The sequence below is a fragment of the Bidens hawaiensis genome, unplaced genomic scaffold (genome assembly GCF_021521415.1).
Source record: "Bidens hawaiensis isolate Kalapana, Puna unplaced genomic scaffold, B.hawaiensis_p1.1 tig00001382_1, whole genome shotgun sequence".
Taxonomy (NCBI): Eukaryota; Viridiplantae; Streptophyta; class Magnoliopsida; order Asterales; family Asteraceae; genus Bidens; species Bidens hawaiensis.
The window spans coordinates 1,457,862-1,481,699 of record NW_027491078.1 but is presented as its reverse complement, the minus strand read 5'-3'; the positions used below and the strand labels follow the sequence as shown (position 1 = coordinate 1,481,699).

Below are 23,838 nucleotides of genomic sequence, written 5' to 3'. Positions count from 1 at the left end.
ACCTAACACAGAAATTTGGTAAAATACGGGTACCATACCATACAAATCCCAAAACATCAAAAAATTAGTACCAAATTGAAACCAACAGGAAACTATTCGATACCAGTACCTGATGCTAGAGGTGTGCAAATAAACCGGTTAACCGAACCGGTTTGAAACCAATTATGTAGAAACCGGTTTGGAACCGATTGAATCCGTAGGTTCGGAACCGGTTTGTAATTTTCTCCACCAAAACCGGTTCCAAACCAGTTAACCGGACAGAAACCCGAAAACCGGTCAAAACCCAAACCAAAACCGATCAAAACCCGAACCGAAACCGATCGCAACATTGTAAGAAACCGGTTTCAACCCGAACCGAAACTGATCATAAACCGGTTTTGTCTTTTGTTAACCAAACCGAACCGGTTTGAGTTTTAAACCGGTTTATGCACCTCCAACTGATACCACTTTTTTCATCCCTTAAAAAACCTTGTATACTTTTGAACATAATAAAGAAACATTCTTTTTCATAATTAAAACCACAAAGACACAAATTCCAAATATATACTTTTTACACAACTATTTTTAACTCTTTTTCTCTCTTTTTTCTTACTACAACTTATTTATAAAACAAGTCCACAAGGACTGAAATAAATAAAAGAAAACAACCTAAAACAGTAAAACCTAAACCAACACTACACCTGCAAGTCAACCTATGAAAACCAAACTCGGACACAACCCATAAACACCATCAATCTATGACCTTAAAACCGGCACGAAGTGCCCAACCTTTGTCTCTGTCGCTGGACCACAACGCCCTTGCGGTCCACAAACGCCCGGTGCAACAACCCTACAAATGTGTCCAAAAACAAACCCCATTCGTCCTCGGTCATATCCGCTACCTTCACAAAACTAGCACTCGCTGGTAGCTGCTCGGTTGCACTCCGGTGCCCGGCTGATGAGTCACCGAGACTTAAGTTTTTCTTCAACGATACCGATGTGAGCTTTTCTAATATTATAGGAAACGTGTCGTCTTCGTGCTCGTCGTGTTCGTCTTCTTCTTCGAGTTTAGAAAGCGGGTTTCTCCCGGGTCCAAACTGAAACGGAAGGATAGGGTTAACGGGCGTTTCAGACTCGTCACAATCGATTTCGAACTGAAACCCGTCTTCGTGGGGCCCTGTTTTAGGCGATAGCACAAACATTTCTCGTTCGGTTACCACCTTTCTCGCTTCCATGCACAAAACCTCGAGCTCGCTCGGTTCCTCTTCACCGCGCCTAAACTCACGGGTCATCATCTCACCGATCTCGGCTAAACACAAACCGTAACTCGCAGCTTCTTTAAGGAAAACGGTACACAGGGTTAGAACACGCAGACACGCTTCACGGATCATAGGGAGTTCGGTTCTTAGCATATCCGCGTCATGATACGGGTCGAGTGCGTTAATGTAGTCGAGTTCATCGTCCGAGAACGGGATCGAAGCTTGTGGCCAATGGATCCACTCGAAGTACGGGTCCTCCAGACTCTCGGGTAAACAAAGACCGTGGTCGATGGGTTTGAGTTCAACCTGTTGACCGAATTTCCCGTCATCGTTGACCTTTCTAACGAGCAGATTTCCCGCGTGGCGGTCCGTGTTCAAAATCCGAATATCTAGTATCCCGATACGGTGAACGGCAGCCACCGGGAAACTCGACGTCCCGTGATCACTCGCATCGAAATCGTGAGGGATAAACTGTTGGAATGAAGCAATCTTGCAAACATGTTTCGTTTTTCGATCTTGTTTAATATTGTTAACATTGAATATAGAGTGAGTGATCTTAACAAGTGCGGTAGGAGGTACATTAGCAAAATGATCATGATCAAGAAGATAAGCCGCAACTTCACGATAACCCGTTTCACCGACCCGAACCGACCGTTTCAACCCGGGTTGACCTAGAGTTTTCCCGACAAAACCTTTCGGGTTGTTCGGTGCAAACGGCTCTTCATCCGTCGGTTTCACAATCGCAACACTCTCACCGTCACTATTCCTAAAATAATACGCCCCTCCGAGTCCGCCATTGACTCGGACCGGGTCAACACCGGATTTTATCGCCATCACGACCTCGTTAACAAGCTCTTTAGTTCTCGAAAAGTTACCCGACTGGCACAGGATTTCAATAGGCCCGCTTCGGTCCCTGTTTTGAACGTCTCGACCCGAAGGGGATAAACATGGAGTCGACGAGCTTCGATGCATAATACTCCTCGTTAACAGAAGTGGGGAATCGGGTCGAATCGCGCTAAGATCATTTTTCAAAACCTTATCTCCAAACGTTAACAAACTTTCCTCGATCGGGACATTAAGCGCGATCTGCAACCGTCGTTTAACCATATGCGCGTTATCGTTCCGATCCAAATCCATACCCAAAACGCACCCGTTTTCCGTTTGAACAAAAACCCGTCTGCTCCCAGTCGGTTTCCTATCGTTCCCATGATACTCCCGTCCCATCGGGGTTTTTAAAACCGACACAGCCATTTGTGTTTGCACCAGGCTGTCTAAGTTACTAGACATGAACCACTGAACCAGAGTCAAACTCGGAAACCGGTTGCAGAGTACTCGTATTGCACACTTCAATCACAGCCACAATCATCAAATCCGAAAACTGAGATGATTTCATACACCAGCCATGTGATCCAATCTAATCTGTACAGACAAAAACACAATCAGATACTGCTATGTGATCAAACCCGTAAAAATCCCGATTAGGCGTCGATTAAATCAAACTGCTACCGATTCGATTTCACCTAATCGGGCCCTAAAATTGGTCTAAATCTGTCAAAATTAATCAAAAGCGGTCAAAATTGATGAAGTATTTGAAAAATTACAAAGTATACATAAAATTTTGTGTAAAAATATATTTTTTTTAAAATATTAATATTCCAATCCGATTAATCCCCTATTAACCCCTAACATATATCCACCGCCCGACTAACGTCTAGCGAGTTCTGCAACACTCGGATCGAAATCGGTCAAAATCTTTAAAGTATTACACATAAAATTTTGTGTAAAAATATAATTTTGAAAAAATACAAATAATATTCCAATCCGATTAATCCCGATTAATCGGTAGCGGGTACCCACCACTCGACCAACGTCTAGCGAGTTCTACAACACCCGGATCGAATTTGCCCCAATTAGTTCTAAAACGGAGGTGATTCAAAATTTCAAATAAAATCAATTAAACCCTAAACCCCCAAAATTGACCAACTAATTCATCAAATTAATCTACCAAATACGTCAATTAACAGAGATGGAGTATGCGTATTCATGAAACTACGAAACGGGTCGTGAAACTCACCCGGATAACCAGATCTGACGGAACTAGAGCCCAATCGGATCCACTGATCAAGATCCGGATACCATGAGAGAAAACCCAATTGAAAAAAGGGTTTTATTAATCGAAGATCGAATTAAAAAACCCTTTTTTGGTTCTTGGTATTATGCTCTGGGTGAGTTGACTCACTCACTCACTACTGAGTCTTGTTCTTCTCTAAATCGGATTGTGAATCAACGTATCTATTATATAGAGGCGAAAAAGAACAAGGCAGTCATTAAATAACTGAATTTAGTTTAATATTTAAGTTCATAAGTTATTTGATTTAAAAAAAATATTGATGGATAAAATCTTTATTTTTTTAATAGTTTACGTTATGTGGATGGATTGGATAATAACCTTTGTTTTTACTTTTATTAGGTGATTATCTGAGACAACATGAAAACAGATGAAAAAGAACTTACGGTTTTAAGTTTGAGTTGGTTTAAATTGACTCTCAGATCTGTTTAGTATGCCTTGTTAAAGTTGATTTGATGGTTTACTAGGGTAAAACCAGTGTGATACACGGATGGTTTTAAAATATAACAAAAAAGTTAAATGTAATAACATAAATAATAACATGCCTTATGGATTAACAAGATATAAATAATGATAAACAAAATTTTACAATTCATAAATATTTAAAAACCCCTTTAAATACAACATTAAATAGTGACCGGTATGATTAGGAGAAATTTTAATATCATTATATTTAAACATACTAGGATATTTAACGAAATTGTGTATATGTTCATTCATCTATAATATTTTTATAACATATATATTGTGATTTCCAAATATAACATAACTGGTTGATTTGATAAAATAGGAAACTGCTCGCATGACATCTATATAGCATCCTATGTGAAGGACCTATAATGATGCCATGTGAAAAAATTATATTGCTTTCATAATATAGTTAGATAGGTGTTAGCATGCTTATTTATGTACTTTTTTTTAAACGGGCAAGATAGTCACTTTTGTGCTTATTTTCATTAAAGTATGAAAAGATTTATAATGTTTACTTTAATACTTTTGTATTTTGGTATAAGCAAGTACTTTCCTAGTATAAATTTGCAAAAAGAAATTTCACAATAGAATAAAATTTTGATTAAAGGAGCTTTGTTTGTGTCAACATGTAAAACTCGTAATGCATTGAGGTCCGTGTAGGTTTAAAATTATAATACAGCGAGCACAACTCATATAATAACTAATACCCCTTAATCTTTTCAAATTGTTAAAACACTTCCGAAAATAAAATGGCTGCTTTTATTTAAAGAATAACATCAAAAATACTATTTGCATGTAAATTTACATTAATATATTATTTTAAGGGAACTGTTATCTACACACACTCCCACAATATTTTATGAGATTTGTGGGGTTTTAGAGATGGTGTGTATGAAATAAAAGAGAAATTTGAGTAAAATTAACCGCTTGTTTAGAATATAAAAAGTACAAGCTGGTAAAACGGAAACATAACAAATTTATTTGTACTTCTATCATCCAAAAGAAGGGTACATTGCATTCGATTGATACGCTACACTTTACAATATTCCTTTAGAAAAGTTTTTTTGTTCGAAACCATAAAATGGGATATGTTATTCGTACATTTTTTGGTTATCCACACACCTTACATACGATCGTATAGGGGCTATACTATCATATGAAACCCCATGTTAAAAGGAGTGTGAATTGATCAAGGGTGTGTGAATAACCATAGCCCTATAAAATACTTATGCTTTTATATACTTTATTCTTATATAATTTATCACTGTTAATATTTACTTTTAGAAGGGTCTCGAAGAAGGCAAACTGGCCGTTGGATAAGAAATGGCAGGATGTGATCTAAACCTTTGGATTAGTAAATGAAGAACAATTGTGACGTGGTAATTATGGATTGAATAGGGACATTGACCAATATATCAACGTCCAAATGACTATTACAGTATTACATGTGTTGAATATAATATTTGACCATGTTATACTTTTTTTTTTTTGAATAGCGTTTGGATCCCCCCGTCAATACCTGAGTGAGTCTTCCTGAGACGGGATGTCAACCGTCTATACTGATTTTAATACTCCAGGCTTGACCTACTCAAGAACACCATCAAGGAGGAAACTCACACCACTGTGAGAAAACCCCCTTGAGTCAGGTTTCGAACATGAGACCTCTAGGATCCCAAGCCTTAACCATTATCCCCATGCCATTGAGCCAGAAGGCCAATGACGACCTTGTTATACTATATAGTATATAACAGATAAGAAGTTTGGTGTCGTAAATGTCTTATTGGGTCATTTGGCGACACCGAACTAGTTCGTAAATTTTGTTTTTATTTTTTTAGTTTTGGGATCATAAAAAACATGATGGAAACCGACCGAATTCCTGTAGACTCACCACCCAGGATTGACAACTGTCAGGTTTTACCAGCCGACACCACGACATTGGTCCACCAACCCACCTCAATTTTTATAAGTTTTTTGTTTTATTTTGGTTTTAATTCCGGTACAATAACGCACATCACTTAAACCGACCGAATTCGCCTTGACTTACCGGCTTAACGCTTGGATATTATCACCGTTTGAGTTTTACCGACCTATAAAAAACTAGTTTTAAACAATATGTAATGTTGTGGGTTGTTTCAAATCCTGCATAGTGTAGACGTGATAATCTTAATAGTATATTAGATGTAGAATTTCTTAAAAGTATATTAGATGTAGAATTGAGGGTGTATTTGTTCAAAAATCTTAAATTTAATATTTAAGTATTTATTGAAAACTCGATAAGCTTTTATTTTTTAACCAAGAAGACCGCATTATGTTCAAAGAGTTTCACTCATTCACTTGCTTGGAAGTTGGAACTTATTGGAACTTGGAAGATCTAAGTAACGTCATAAAATGATGGAAAAAAGAAGAAGCCAGCATATTCTATCTATGTATTTATCGGGACGGGTTGGCTAATTAACTTTAGGTTGTTACGCCATACCTATAATCATACAGGTTAGAGAAACTAAAGACAACCAAGAAACTAGGGGTAAGCAAGATAAGGGTCATACCCTTGAAACTCTTTTATCCGACTCATAAAACCCTTAATTAGACCCGAATATATAATATGGGTCGGGTAAATGGTATTTAAATTTCACCTTAAAGGGTTTCAAGGGTCCGACCCTTTTTCAAACCCTTGGCCTGTTTACTGGTTTCTAAATAGATATACATCAGATTCATGATTCATCTGAAATGTAGGAGAGGTTTGTATTTTATATATGATTCATCATAAATTTCCCAACTACTATGAAAAATAAAAATAAAAGGCCATACTACTAATTGGAAACATATGTATATATATATATGTGTGTGTGTGTGTGTGTGTGTGTGTGTGAAAATCACTGAATTGTTCTCTACACGTAATTTGTGAATGTGAATATTATTTGCATCGGTTCAAATGGTTGATAAACTTTCGAAGGTAGAGTTTACTGTGTTATTAAATGAAAGTATAATTGTTCTATGATTCATATATTAAAGTCAATATGAGATATGCAGCTAGTAAATGCAGAAAATAAGGTGCGATTACTGCTTTAAAGGGTAAAGGGTTGAACCCTTAAGACCCTTATTTATACCCGACCCTTTTATTGTTTAGAGGGTAAGGTCTCGGGTCCACATTTCTTCCTAAAAGGATAAATGGTCCGGGTAAGGTATAAGGTAAAAGGGTAGGGTCTTATCCTTTGAACAGTCCTACAAGAAACACTATAATAAACTTTTAAAAAAGATATTTAAAATATATGTGTTTATATAAATTGTATAAAGTTTAAAGGGGTAATCAAATACCTGGTTATTATCAATTGTAGTTGTTAACAATGTTGATGTTTAAGGGAAGGGGATGAGATTTGAGCCATTAACAATACCTTTTGTTTTGCGTTTAATGTGTTATATGCTTTCGATCAAAGTTTGGCAATATTATATTTTAAGAAGCAAAGCTATTAACAATTCTATACACACTGGAAACGTTTAAACAGTTGTTTCTTTTTATAGGTGCATTTATTTTGGAGAAATGTTAGACTGTGGACTAAATAGGAAGTCATAACTTTTTTTTAGAAGAATGACAACACGTCACTTATATTATTGTTCTTTAACTTTAAATATATCAATACTCGGTTTGGATTCAACGTTGGAGAAAAGTTATTATTAAACTTTGATTCAAAAGTTAGCACACTCATATATGAATGATTTGTATAAAAATTAAAAGCAAGAGAGCAAGAAAGGAAACCAGTCTAAAACATGTATAATTTTTTATACGCGGTCCATAATATAGGGATGAAATGTTTCAAAGAGCGCGCAATTAATCTCAAATTACTTAATCATCAACAACGATTTTATTAACAAAAGGTTGTTCGACATTTGATCTCAGATTACATAATCTTCAACAAAGATTTTATTTTCAATATTTTCCCCTCCAATATATAGTACCATGATTGTTTGATTTTGATTTCAATTATAAAAAATGTGGATAAATGGTTTCGTTAATACGTAGGTTTATTTCGCTACTTAGTTTGATATTATTTTGATAATTTCAAATTTTAAAGTTACTCAATTTAAGAGTGTAAAAATTTTAACACAATCGAACCTAACATGAAATTCATGAGTATGAGTTTAGTCTAAACGACATCAGGTACTGACAAACATGTTTAACTACACAAGTATTGTTCATGCTAACCCGGCGGGATTACGGGTTGACCTGTTTAACCCATTTATTAATTTTTATTTTTTAGTGTATGTAATAACTTAAGCTATTGAGTTTTTTTAATGCCTCTTTTTAAGCTTGGACATAAATTGGCATATATTAAAAATAATCGTTAACGGTTTAAAAATAATATGCAAATATAGACTATTTAAGCATTAGTATTTAGTAATTTAGTATGCAAAAAGCTTTGGAGAAATTTTTGCTTGAGGTTAAAAGGGTCATGTTTATGGTTTGATTTGATTCATACATGACACAAATACCGGTTACTTGTCATGTTTAAATTCGTGCTAGGTTCGACCAGGTAATCTGTAAACACAACTATTTGATGATCAAACTCAAATACATATGAATGCTAAGCAATGATAATAATTAAAAAAAAAAAATACAAACATAACAAAGCAACTTGTTACATAAAAGAACATAAACATCATCAAAGTGAAGTGTTAGTTTGCACCACTTGTCGTCCATGGATTGTGTTGGTGAAAGGTGGCTTTCTGGACCGGACCATAACATCACATGTCGTGTATCCCAAGGTTAGTGCAACTTGTTACACTTTTTATTATTTTATAATCGCACTTGTCTGAAATTGTAGATTGATTGCTTGGATTTAATGTTTCAAAGAGTATCTTTATTTTTTATTAGTTATTTTATAGCTGTTTGTATTCAGTATATTGTTTATGTAATCTAGTTTTATTTTGTTTTTCCAAAGCAAGGAAGATAGAATTATAACTCATCCTTAAATCATGGAAAGGTGGCTAATTACATGGACTGGACTGATCGTAAGGCTAGTAAAACAGGTCTTATCGTATTAAATAAATTAGAGATCATCATCATCATCGTACTCAGTATATCCCACCAATAGCAATGCTATGGTAGGGTCTGAGGAGAAATGAAGTGCTCAGTAATGTCATCATCGTACTCAGCAATGCTATGGTAGGGTCTGAGGACTGATCGTACTCAGTATATCATCATCGTACTCAGTAAATAAATTAGAGATGACGTGCTTAATAGTTAACACAAGTATCATATATGAATACTATTCGTTTAACTACTTTATATCTCATGTTTATAACACAGTTGTATATTTCATGTACTAATAAGGAGAAATGAAGCTTAGCATACTAATTTCGATTATTTAAAAAAAATACATAAGATATATTTTTATTTAATAGGGTTAATTATATCTTAAAACATATGTGCCCAATTATCAAACCGGCAAACAAGGAAATAAGCATAGGCTTCACACTATCCTGTATAAACTCGTAAAGTTTGATTTGAATAAAAAATGAAATTGAAGTGACAAACATAATAAGTGATGTGCCAGATAACCTCATTAACTCAATGATTATGAGTAGTGTGGACAGTATTATAATTTATAAGTAATAGAAAGTTAATAACAACTTACAAAAGGAATAATATGTATACTACAGTACTGTTATATATATATATATATGAGAGAGATTTCAAATGAGAACCTCTTTGAGTTTTAAGAACTCGAATGAACTCAGTGTAACGATTTTTTTTGAATTTTTTTTACACATGCGTAATATATGTAAGTTACATACACGTAAAAAAATAACAGAATTTTTTACGTGCCGAGTCGACTTATTACACATGTGTAACGGACGTAAAAATTAGTGTAATCACTTACAACTTTATTCTCTCTCCTACTTTGACTTTTTAGTCAGATTTAATCTCAAACACACAATCCAATCCATTTAATAAAATGTGTGGCTAAGAATTGAGTTCTTAATTTCTTAAAACTTAACATGGTTCTCAAGATATCCCTCCCCTATATATATAGGGTTAGGTTGGCTAGTATAAAATGAAAACCCACTCGAATTGTGAAAACTCTAGAAACTCATTCTCAACCACATGTTTTTAATTAATGTTTAAATATTGTGGTCCACAATTAAAGTGAATAAAAAATGTAAATATAAATATAACTTTTTCTCTCTTCTAAAAATATATATAAAAATTAGTAAAAAAATGTTAAAAAATAGCAAAACATTTTTTTTATATTTCGATGTTTTGTATTAAATGTTACAACATATATTACATGTAACAAAAAAAAACGATGTTACATAGGGTTTTCACGGGTTTTCACAACTCAAATGGGTTTTCATTTTAACCTTACCCGGGTTAGGTTAGAATAAAAACCCACTTGAGTTGTGAAAACTCTAGAAACCCATTCTTAACCACATGTTTTTAATTAAAGATTAAATTTTGTGGTCCACAATTAAAGCTAGTAAAAAATGTAAAAGTTTATTTACATTTTCTCTCTCCTGAAAACATATATAAAAATTACTAAAAAAATGAAAAAAAAATAGCAAAACATTTTTTTTATATTTTCGATGTTTTGTATTAAATGTAACAACATATTTTACATGTAACAAAAAAAAAAACACGATGTTACATAGGGTTTTCACAGGTTTTCTCAACTCAAGAGGGTTTTCAAACTACACACACACACACACACATATATATAAGCAAAAGAATGGGCATTCTCATTAAAATCAAAACGATTATAATAAAGTGGCAGGCAAACGGGCGACAAGCTACGCCATAACCCCCTTCTGAAACAAAAAATGACCTTTTTTTAATGTTAGATATACCTTTTTTTTATTATTATAATGGTACGTGTAAACTAGTTACAAGAGTGCATATAAGTTATCCGATTACAATAAATTTCAAACTAGCTACGACTGTATGATTAAACCAACTATGACGAAACGTCTACCGTACGACCTTGCGTTCAAGTTGTCAAGATCCAACACATCAACTAACTACGCAAATATAGTTCATCCAAACCACACAATAATGTGTCTTAAATCACTTATAAGTTACAATTGGAAAACACATATTCCCTCCCCATAATGTATACATGTCACGTTTTTTTCAATATATTCTCAAAGCATATTAAATACTTGGTGCAAACGTAATATGTATTATAATTTAAAAGAACATAATTATGTTAAGACTTGTTGTTATGGTTTAACGTACGGAGCACCATCACCATCCACATCAAAGTCCTCCCTCTCAAGTGCTAACTGGCTAATGCCGCGGTCCAACATGCCCCTTAAGTACGGTGTTTGGCACCCCTCCACTTGCAAAAGTGTTACTGATATTTGGTTTCTTCACACCCATTTCGTTAAATCACAAACACCTCCCTAGGCACTCGAGCTAAGGCGGATTGCCCTACCCCCCCCCCCCCCCAACCCACCTCACCACCCATATGTTTGGTTCCCCACTTATATAGACAACTTTTGATCTCACTTTAAGTAGATTTTCATTTTTCAAAACAAAACTTACATGGTCGTTCTTGGTGTCGTTAGAATTGTCCAGTTATAGATACCGTGATATAAGTTAATTCTAAAAAGTGATTAATACATTATCAAAAGGATTGTCCAATCTACAAAACGTAGGTATGTTAATATTTTAATTTACCACGAATGAACGAAACAATCTTAAGTCTTAACATATGAATAATCACATTCATGAGTCATCACAATCTCCAATTGAGCTAGCCACGTTTTCAAGAGCATTGTTGCAATAGGAAACCACATCCTCCCTGACCTTAAACAAGTAACCCTTTAGCCGATAACAAACCGGACGTGAAACATGACTCCGACACAAGGGACATGTTGAATGGTCCTTTAACCATGACTCAATGCACCCATCATGGAACCTGACTCCATGGCCACAATTATTGAGCCTTTTGGACCCATCGGTTTCCGGTTTCACTTCACAAAGACACACCATACAATCAAACAGAATCGGACCGCCGACATAACATTGTTGTGCCTGTAACACCCTTGATTGCACTTCTGCCATTAATAAACGTGCAAAATCTTGTTCAACTAATAAAAGTTTTGAGTTAGTATTTTCTTTCTCTCTAGGCGTGTTTAATAAGTAAAAGGTATATACTTTGTGACAAAATATGGGTTTTGTTCAACTATTGATATTGATATCACATGCATCTTCATGTTCAAACTTCTATTATTCAAAGTTTGACCTTTGACCAAACATGCACTTAAATAGTTAAATCCTCCCTCACGTGAATAGCGACCTTTAAATTTTAATATAAATCATTTACAATATATTTGCTTTGATTTGATGCTTATTCAACATAATAAACATTTAAATTTTAATATAAATCATTTACAACATATTTGCTGTGATTTGATGCTTATTCAACATAATAAAAATATTACATACCACACCCTTTATGATACATTTGTAAAATATCAAGTAAAATAATGTCTTATCATACATTACATACAACAAGATAATCTATATTCATGTAATTAATCCATAAAATCACAACAGATAATCTTAAAATCGTCAATCGATATCCAATTAAGCATCAGTTTATTCAAACAAATAGAACTGGATCGTTCGATCCCTTGTTCTTAATGAAAACCTATTTTGAGTGTAATTATGGAAAAACATATATGGATTTAAGCGTAATTAGATTTTAACCTTGAACGCAATTTGTATATACTTTGAGCGTAATTTGCCTACGTAATGCACGATAAATGATTATTTTACAGTAACCATTTCCTTATATTATAGTTTATATTATAACTCATTTTTGGTTTGCTCCTGTTTGTTTAACATTTAGAAGTTTCTATATTCTAGCTTTTTCATTGCAATATCTATCAAGTCATCAGAAAAATATGATCTATATTCTATGAATACATTTCTTTTCAATACTCATGTAGTCATGCGCATGTTATTTACTAAAAAAACAACTTTTTACATTGATAGTAATTGCATCTTCATGTTGATAGTTCTATTATTCAAACTTTGACCTTTGACCAAATTTACCCTTTAAATGATAATGATAAATCTACCTTCACGTGAGTGGTATCAAGTTTTTGTACGAAAGGATTTTCAATATTGATATTCTGATTCGGGACATGTATAAATATTGAAAATACAACTATTAAAAGTAAAATATTCTGAGAATTTTAGGCCAGCATACTTTAGAATACCATAACTAAAAGTTGTTAAGTTGATTGGATTATTAAAAAAATGATGAAGAGTATATTAAGATGTTAAAAAGCAGCTCAATTTCAATAGAGGTCAACTCTCAAACCGTAAAGACGGGTTAGAGTTTATACAACTTGCAGGATTTGAACCATCGGCCCTTTAATTAAAGGGAGCATTTATTTTTTATACACACCCAAATATCATTAGGCCAAATGCTTGACTGTTAATCATGATTTCTTTATTTAAGGTGTTTAGATTAGTTTATAAGGCAACTTAATAGCTTATTGAGTTATCAAAACACAATACTTTTTTTAATTCTCCGAACAACTTATGACTTAATGCATGTTGTGCTATATAGCATACAGAATAAGGTGTTTTTGTGTGTTTTTACACGTATCAGTTTTTACTTATTATGGACAAGATTTTTGAGACTCATTTTTAGAAGTTGTTCTTGGGTAAGAAATAGAAAAAATGAGATGGGGGTGGGCCCTTTTGCAGGTGGTGGGGTCGGGTGAAGGGTTTTGGGTGTAAAAGATGATGATATGACAATGTTTTGTTTTTTTTTGGTGTTTTTATGATTTCTTATTGGGTGGTTTTAGGTGTTTTTAATAATGATGTTTTTATAACGTGTCATATGACTATACATGTTTTTCCGAAGTCCGTATTGTGGATGCTCTATGTTGTTTGTAAGAAGCATTGTTCAATAATTAGAAAAATAAAGTTTAAACGGGCTTGGTGTTTGTGGGCTAAGTGAATAAGCCCAATTAGGTACCATAGTCTTGAATTGCATTGAAATTACGAAACAGTGAAACACATAACACAAAGTTTTTGAAGAAGTTAAATAATGAAGGATAAAATAAAAAACCGATTATAGAAACTTAACCTTAAGCAATGGAAGTCATAAAGAAACGCACAAGAAAATAAATAATATACATTTATATATTTTTCTTTGTAACATTTTACTTATAGAACAAAAAGACGCAAAATAAATAAAGCAAAAGAAAACTTTGAGTTAAACATACCGTGCTCATATCAACATGTTTTATGTTTGAGTTATATGGGACAAACTGATTTAACTACGATTAGACTTGTACCATAACCATAAGCGAAACCGATTTAGTCATTTAACCAAAAAACAAAACATTTAGTTAATTTAGGAAAACGTTTTTAGTTACGATTCGATTTTTCAATTTTTATTCGCATCTTTATTCTAAAAATCTAAAAGTCTACTGTATACACTTACAAGTAAAAGTGCATGCATGCTTTTGATTGAGAGTTATACTTTGTCTAGTGATGACATTTGCCTTTGGTACTTGGACCACAAGTTACAAATGAAGATGACCAAGAAACAATTTAAACTTTCTAAAATCACTTAAAAACATGTGGTTAAAGTGTAATTGTACAAAGTCAAAAGACATGTAATCAAATACTAGGTTGTTATTACTTACAACTATTAACAACGTTGATGTTTAAAGGAAGGAGATGAGATTTGAACCATAAACAATGCCTTTTGTATTATGGTATATCATATATGCTTTCAATCAAAGTTTGGCAATATTCATGTTTTGAAATAGTACCTTTATTCTCTTTAAGAATTCTATGCATGTTAAAAACGTTTATTCAGTTGTTTTTCATAACCAAATTTAACTTTAAATATGTTAATTAACATGACTACCCCGTTTAGATTATGTAGATGAGATAGATTATTATTTAAACTTTGATTCAAAAGCTAGCAGACTCGTATGAATTATCTTCATAAAAAAAATGAAAAGAACTAGTAAGAAAAACAATCTAAAACAAGCATAACTCTTGATTATCAGCCCATAACAAAAGGACGCAAATGTTTCAAACCACCGGAACTCAAACAAATGGGCAAAGTGGTTTGCTAGACCCTTGAACTCAAATTACTTCAACGCTGATCTTAAAACATGTAAATAACCGATTCCTACAATTCATGTGAGACTCTTGTTGTTTAATTTGATTTGCTTGGTTTAACTTTCACTATGGTAATTTTCAAATTCAAGATTTAACCAATCAAGTCTTTATTCATGAGTGATTGATTCCTTCTTCACACGAGACTCTTGTTTGATTTGATTTGATTCAATTGCTTGGTTTAACTTTAATTATGGTAATTTTCAAATTCAAGATTTAACCAATTAAGTCTTTATTCATGTTTGATTGATATACTGTTAAAAAGAAAATAAAATACAATCCATCTTTCAAGAAAAATTTATGACGTTAAAAGGTTCTTGAGTCTGGTTCAACAAGTAACCCAATAAGATTATGGTTCAATAAATGGTCTGGTTAGGAAATGGCTTTATATTTTATATGAGTATCTAAGAAACGAGTTTACTAAACCCCCCTAAAAAACATAATGAATTCAACACAAAAAAAAAAGAATAAGAAGAATTAATATTGCTTGATATATTTACATTGAATGAATATAATAACTATAACATATGAATAAACATGTTCATGTTTCGTCGCAATTTGCAATGGAGCTAGCTACATTTTCTAGAGCATTGTTGCAAAAGGATACCATATCATCCCTGACCTTAAACAAGTAGCCCATTAGCCGGAGACCAACTGGCCTCGAAACATGACTTCGACACAAAGGACATGTTGGATGGTCCTTTAACCATGACTCAATGCACCCATCATGGAACTGGACTCCATGGTGACAACAAGTGAGCCTTTTGGACCCACTGTCCTTAGGTGCTACATCACAAAGACACACTACACAATCATACAGAATCTGACCATCAACGACGATCTCAGCCATAGTATGTTTTTGATCATTAAAAGTTATGTGTAGCTCAGCCATTAAACCTTTGGTAGTTTTTAGAGTCTTCACCTATCTCTTGCTTTTTGATTTGAGTATTAAAGGTGAAGGTCACATATTAAATTTGTGTGTGTATATATATAGTTGTATAATTATGAATGTGACAAAATATAGATTCTTCAACCGTTGATATTCTTGATAGAAATGTGTCTTCATGTTCAAAGTTTGACCTTTGACTAAATTTTCAAAGAATATTGTAGGAAAAGTAAATAAAGATATTTACTTAATAGTTAGTAAGACATTACAAGATAATATTGATCAGCTTTTGATTTATATTTTTAACAACATACTCATATCGATCAACAAGTTGGACAAAGAACCACCGACACAACCGGCCTGATTCAATAATCGGTCAACCCAGATGAAGACGGTTCAAAAATATTTAATTAAAACGGTTGTGTGAACGAATCTTTGTTCAACTGAATGATCTAATATGTATATATTGTTTGATATATAGATAAATAAGTCGACCAATATCTTATGATTTATTACCAACTAAATATCTTAATCTGCTTTAAGGCATAAGAAGTATACATATGATTTAACAATAATAGTCATATAATAATAATAATAATATACACGTAGCAATATATATATATATATATATAGGGGAGGGATTTTTTTGAGAACCATGTTAAGTTGTAAGAACTTAAGAACTTCAATCTATGCCACATACTTAATGAAATGGATTGGAATATGTGGTTGAGATTAAATCTGACAAAAAAGTCAAAGTAGGAGAGTGAATAAAGATGTAAGTGGTTACATTAACTTTTACGTTTGTTACACATGTGTAAAAAGTCGACTCGGTACGTAAAAAATTATGTGATTTTTTTACGTGTATGTAACCTACATATCTTACGCATGTGTAAAAAAAATTCGAAAAAAAATATCGTTACACTGAGTTCTTTCGAGTTCTTAAAACTCAAAGGGGTTCTCATTTGAAATCTCCCCTATATATATATATATATATATATATATAGACAAAATATGTTTTTTTTTAAACTTACCTGGATAGCAATTGGATCTTCATATTCAAAGTTTGACATTCGATCAAATTTCCGCTTAAATGTACCACTCACATCACGTGTGTAGTATCGAATTTTTGTACAAAAGGTTTTTTGATTTCTGACTGTAGTTTCGTGTGATTAAAAAAACTAGAAAAAAACAAATTATTCTGAAAATTTTATGTGCCAACATAATTTAGAACTTCATAACTCATAATTAAAAGTTGTTAATATGATCATATTGTTAAAAGTTATCTCATCCAGTGAAGTTAACTTTTTTCCATGATGTTTTAAATTTCACGAAAACCAAATTAATAACATTACTTCACCAACATCTTAAAACAATTTACTAGTTTATTAAATTATCAATATATAATATCTTTGTATAATCCAAAACAATTTTTGCAATCATTGCCAATCGTAACAAAAATTTATTAGAATACTTAAATCATCTACGACTTTTTAAAAAAGCTCGCGGCTTGAGATTCACTTGAGAAAAACTTGATTGAAATCATCTAAGTTTGTATATGAGCCGAGCATGAGCCAATGCTAGCTTGTTAGTTGGCTCATTCGCTTCATTTCAAAATTTGAGATTTCTAAAACAAATGAGTTGGCACAAGTCCCATACTTTAGCTCGATAAAATAAATGAGTTTAATCAAGTTGACTCGTTTAACTTCTAAACTAAGCCCATCCACGAAATAGTCTTGAATTGTTTATTCGTTTTTTTTTGTATTCGAATATTTATTCGTTTTTTTTGAATTGTTTGAATTGTATAGGGCTCTAGGGCTATACGGACTCGAACCGTAGACCTTCTCGGTAAAACAGATCAAACTTATTATTATCAAAATGATATGAACTGTTTCAAAGACCCAACATGCATTTTTTGTGCATTGGGCTCTTTCATTAACTGATAGAAATATCAGCTAGTCCGCCATTTTTATTTTTGACAGAAAAATAAGAAGATGGCTCCATGTGCTCTGAGTCATTATGTTGATTCAGATTCAGATTCAGGAACACTACCAAAGTTTTTCAAGGGGGGTTATCTTGACGTAGGTTTGCCTCTGGCCTAGATTCACTTAAGTGAAATGAAGTCTCTATCGCTCTACTTAAAAATCAAATATGAAAACTTCATACACCTTAAAGTTCATAGGACGAAAAGAGGTTTTTTTGAGGCCCTGATACTCAGCCTAGCATTGAATAGACTAGGTATTCACCTTATCAATATATCAAATCAACGGTGGGGTCTGTTTGGCACCTAACTAGGCACCTAAATCGGACCGAACCCTTGTCAGGCTATTGTTCTCTTCTTCCCTCAAAGTTATCGAGTAAGACATCGATTTATCAATAAGATCAATTTTTTTGATTGCATGATGCACTCCCCTGAAAAACATCGGCGCGCGTGTAAACGAGGTGCTCTACCAACTGAGCTACAGCCCTTAGTGCTTGTAATACATATTTTATTATGTAGATAATTTCTTGTCAAGATGACTATTCCATGATCCAAAATCATATTGATCGGTATTGCTTCTAAGTAATATGATATTTATAATCCATCGACGGGAGGAGTCCCTTTTGGTTTTCTTTGTGAAGATAAATGACCTACTTAACTCAGCGGTTAGAGTATTGCTTTCATACGGCGGGAGTCATTGGTTCAAATCCAATAGTAGGTAGAACTTATTAGATACCGCGGTCAATGGTATCTAATAAGTTTTTATACCCATTTGATTTTAGTAATATTTTTTTTTGTATCTTTTCTATTCTATTTCTTTTTCGTTGCATAAAAATGTGATCATAAAAATATGATTTCGCTTGATTGTATTTAATCGACAGAATCAAGTCAAACAAAATAACCAAATATAGGGTGTATAAATTGATGATTATTCGGACACACCGACTGGTTATGAAATGGCGTTGATAGCCTCTACTCGTGTCCTAGCCCGTCGTAGAGCTAGATTTGCCTCAATTGTTTGTCTCTTTCCTTCAGCTTTTCTCAAAGCATCTTCCGCTATTTCAAGAGTTTGCTGAGCTTCTTGTGGATCGATGTCACTACTTTTCTCTGCATCATTTACTAAAACAGTGATTTCATTATTACCTATTCTAGCAAAACCGCCCATCAGAGCCATCGTTAGCCATTGGTCGTTAAGGCGTATTCTCAAAATACCTATATCTACTGCTGTGGCAATAGGAGCGTGATTTGGTAATACGCCAATTTGTCCACTATTAGTAGATAAAATGATTTCTTTCACTTCTGAATCCCAAACAATTCGATTAGGGGTCAGTACACAAAGATTTAAGGTCATTTCTTCAAATTGCTCCCCGTTTCTAAGTTGATAGCCTTCGCCGTAGCTTCATCAATGTTACCTACCAAATAAAAGGCCTGTTCGGGATATTCACAGACTTTACCCATAAAAACACAGTTCTAGAAGATGTCAAATAATCAGGAAAAATAAAATACAACTAGGAATTAATAGAAGCATCCAAAACGCAAACAATAAATAAAAACATTAAAAAATTCATATATATTTGTTTAATTTTAATTACTCAAACTCAATTAATCAGACTTTAATTTTTTAATCTTATATATTTATTCAATCTCAATGATTTGTGTAAATATCATTTAAAATCCCCACGGGACATGGTGCGGTGTTAGCATGTCCCTCCTCTATTTTAGAGGTCGAAAGTTCAAATCCAGCAAAACGCAAGCATAAATGGTTTATAAAAGTATTTAAAAACATATGTTAGTTTGCTGTTAAAACAAATTTCATTTAAATAATTTTGATTCAAAAAACGTAACCACAACTACTATTACTTTTAAGTAGTGTTTGAGTAGAGGGTAGTGATTAATCGAGATTAATCGGATTATAATCTATATGTAATTTTCAAATATACTGCATATACTAAATTTTATATATAATATTTCAGTTTTAATCGTCTTTGACTGAATAACGATTAATCAGCGACTAGTCGATGGATTATCGATAACGATTAATTAACGTCCCTGGTATGTAAAAATACACCCCAGCCCCCACGTGAGGGGGTTTGCGAATTAGGATTGCGGTTTATTTGAGAAGAAAAAGGACAAAATTGCCACTCATGTGACGGGCACACTGCGCTGATAGGTTTAACGACCAGACTTAACGGGATTAGTGAATTCGGGTTTAATTGCAAGTGAAATGAAACCACACAGACGAAAATCACAAATTTGAAACTATTAGACTAAAACCGTATATTTAGACAAACCACGTGGACGAAAACCACCGTTTACTCAAAACTAATTTATCAGTTTAAAATTTGTTGTCAAAACATAAATAATAATAAAAAATAAAATAAAAAGTAAAAACAAAAAAAATCATCAATCAAAAAAAAGACCAAAAAGGTTAACACCACCCCTCATGAGAAGCACGTGAACACACACACACACACACTCTTAATCGTCACGGTGGCCACCGCCGGCAAGTCTCCGTCAACATCCAAATCCACCTTCACAATTACAATCAATTCCCATTAAATCCCACCCAATTTCGCCAATTCGTCATCACCAGCAGCCAAAATGAAATCAAGCAAAACCCATCAAGACGACGATTACGAAGAATTCAGCGGCGCCAAGAAAGATACAAACCCTAATTCCAAAGGTACGATTTTTTTCTTGAAATTCATTGGTTTTTGTGAAATTGGTGATCTGGGTTTTGTATATGGGTTTGATTTTGTTGGCTTGAGGGTGGGTTTGTGTAATTTGGGATGTGGGTTTTGATTGAATTGGGTGTTTTTGTTATTATTATTCCAAAGGTGTGATTTTTTCTTGAAATTGATTGGATTTTGTGAAATTGGTCATCTGGGTTTTGAATTTTGTTGTTGTAAGAGTGGATTTGGGTAATTTAGGTGGGTTTTGATTGAATTTGGTGCCAAGAAGGATACAAACCCTGATTCTAAAGGTATGATTTTTTCTTGAAATTGAGTGGTTTTTGTGAAATTGGTGATCTGGGTTTTGAATATGGGTTTGATTTGGTTGCTGTTAGACTGAATTTGTGTAATTTGGGTTGTGGGTTTTGATTGAATTGTGGTTTTTGTTATTCCAAAGGTATGATTTTTTTAAAATTAATTGGTTTTTGTGAACTTTGTGATATGGGTTTGTAAATTAATTGGTTTTGGGGTTTAATTTTGTTGTTGTGAGAGTGAGTTTGTGTAATTTGGGTTGTGGGTTTTGATTGAATTCGGTGCCAAGAACTATACAAATCCTAATTCTTAAGGGATGATTTTTTTTTCTTGAAATTGATTGGTTTTTGTGAAATTGGTGATCTGGGTTTGATTTTGTTGTTGTAAGAGGGGATTTGTGTGATCTGTGTTGTGGGTTTTGATTGAATTGAATTGGGGGTTCTGTAGATGTGAAGAGCAGTGATAAAAATGATGCTACTAGGTCGAAGCATTCAGTTACGGAGCAGCGGAGAAGAAGCAAAATTAATGAAAGGTATCTGTTTTGATTTTAATTTTGGATTGATTTGATGAATTTGGTTGGATTTAGGGCTGTATCGATCGAAATTCATTAAGGAAATGAACTTGTTTGTGAACCGTTCATGAATGCAAACAAACAAACACAAATGAACACGAGTGAACCTTTAACGAACACAAACGTGTTCATTTGTGTTTGTTTGTTTGCATTCATGAACGGTTTGTGTTGGTATTCCTTTTTACATTCATATGTTAATTTACATATAAATTAATCACATATAATACTCATATATTTTTTGTTTTGTAGTTAATAATTTTGCTTAAAACTATATGACAACATTAGAAAAGGCATTAAAAATGTTAAAAAACCTTTAACGAACACTAACGAACGTAATTAAACATGTTATTCAATGTTCACACACACAATTTTACGGACATGGTCTATGTTCTCATTTAGTTAATTGAACGAAATTCCATGTTCATGTTTATTTATTTATTAAGCGCACGAACGTAGACGAGCAGTTCGCCGAACGTTCGGTTCGTTTACAGCCCTATATTAATATTAGTTGTCAAACATTCTTTTTTCTTTATTAGGTTTCAGATATTGAGGGATTTGATACCCAATAGTGATCAAAAGAGAGATACCGCTTCATTTTTGCTTGAGGTAAATCAACTAAACATAACGGATATTAAATTTTGATTTACTGTTTTGACTTTTGAAGGTTGACTATTTAAGTTGACTTCTGTATCTTCTTGCAGGTGATAGAATATGTTCAATATTTACAAGAAAGAGTACAAAAATATGAAGGATCGTACCCCGGTTGGGGCGCAGAGCCCACCAAATTAATGCCATGGGTAATCGCATATAACAATTTAATCCACCGAAACTAAGCGAGCATTTGTATTTATGTTAATGTTGTTTAATTATGCCGTGTGTAGAGAAACAGCCATTGGCGGGTCCCGAGTTTTGGTCATCCATCTGCCCTAAAGCCGGATTCGGGTCCGACACCGTCTTTTCCAGTTAGATTTGATGAAAATGTCACAATGGCCCCTGGTATCAACACAGGCCCACAAAATCCGGCTCGATCCGACCCTAGTGGAGACGTGAACTGTAATTTGATGGATTCACAACCTGCTGTACAACCGAGCATTCCTGTCCCGGTTCAGCAAGCGGATGGGACGTTTTCCCATTCTGCCCTTCATTGTAATGTTAATATGCAGTCGTCTGATCTTCCTGTTGCTGGTGATCCTAGTCAGCAAGAGGAGGTGACGGTTGAAGGTGGAACGATTAGCATTTCGAGTGTTTATTCTCAAGGGTGAGTACTAAAAAAGTTTTGTAGCGGAGGTGTTAATTTCAGTTTATCTGCTTGTGAAGCGGGTCGATTTTGTGCAAGTTTATTTATCACTCCTGAAATAGTGAAAAATATAAGCAAATTTCGTTTATTTAGAGAACCTACACTTGTGCAAATTGTGTTCAGATTATTTTATCTACACATAGTCCACACATGTGTCGGTAAATGTTTAAAATTAAGAAAATAACACATTAACAAATTAGTTTACTGGTTTTTTATGTACATAACACACAAAGTAAATGAAATTAAAAATATGAACCATAAAAATAATTAAACGATTTAGGTTTTTTCTTTTTGTTCCTGCAATGAACCTCACCCTTTCTTATATGTAAAAAAAGATGCCAAAAAATTGTTTGCAGGTCAATGGTCAACCCAATCAGTTTTGACCCGTTAGTCCATTATCACACACTGAATTCCTGTTCATGAATTGTTTTCATCATGATTTTGTAATAAGAACAAAATGCGAGTAAATTGCTGAATTTTAAGGAAATCTGTCTACTTTTTCATTTTTTACATCTTGATTGTTATTTTGTTTGAAGTCTAAGCGAATAATATTTGTGCGCGCGTATTTGATGTTTTAAGGCTATTGAATTCGCTTACGCAAGCACTGCAGAGCTCGGGCGTGGATTTAACTCAGGCCACCATATCCGTACAAGTCGATCTTGGAAAACGAGCAAATAGAGGACTGGCATCTGGCATGTCCACTGCAAAGGTACAAATGTTTGTGTTAAAAATCAAATCTTGAAATGAGTTAATTTGATTTTGTGTTCAGGATCATGAGAATCCTCATTCGGGTAATCAAGAAGTGGGTCGGTTTCAAGAGTTTAACAACGGTGAGAACTCAGAACAAGCTTCAAAAAGACTAAAGACGTGACGACACACAAGCGCAGATTCGAGGTTTTAAATACATGTAAGACCAATCAGATTTGTACATGTGTCGTTTGCCGGCAACCTGGGATCGTGTGTTAGAAAGAGTTGCTGCATGGTGGTGTCTGCTTGGTTGGTAGTGGTGGATTACTGTTGTCATTTGTTTTGTGTGTGTGATTTTGATGAATTTATCCTTATCATGATTATGATGATGATGATTTTGTAAGTTCTGGGATTTTGTTATATTGTGGTTGAAGATGGAAAAT

General features: G+C 33.6%; 1 protein-coding gene and 1 pseudogene across 2 annotated transcripts; one reads left to right on the top strand and one right to left on the bottom strand.

Annotated features, from left to right (window-relative positions):
* Positions 1-533: 533 nt before the first annotated feature.
* LOC143573906 (phosphatidylinositol 4-kinase gamma 7 pseudogene) lies at positions 534-3,486 on the bottom strand (annotated as a pseudogene). Its single transcript, XR_013142497.1, has 2 exons — positions 3,313-3,486; positions 534-2,657 (listed from the first exon to the last, which is right to left on the bottom strand). The product of XR_013142497.1 is annotated as a phosphatidylinositol 4-kinase gamma 7 pseudogene (transcript).
* A 16,834-nt stretch (positions 3,487-20,320) lies between these two features.
* Positions 20,321-23,579, top strand: LOC143573260 (transcription factor BIM2-like). The gene is made up of 7 exons (XM_077058190.1): positions 20,321-20,539; positions 21,288-21,372; positions 21,948-22,017; positions 22,113-22,208; positions 22,293-22,669; positions 23,288-23,417; positions 23,478-23,579. Exons 1-7 carry the CDS (start codon positions 20,458-20,460, stop codon positions 23,577-23,579), a joined length of 942 nt encoding a protein of 313 aa, XP_076914305.1. The 5' UTR covers positions 20,321-20,457.
* The last annotated feature ends 259 nt before the right edge of the window (positions 23,580-23,838 follow it).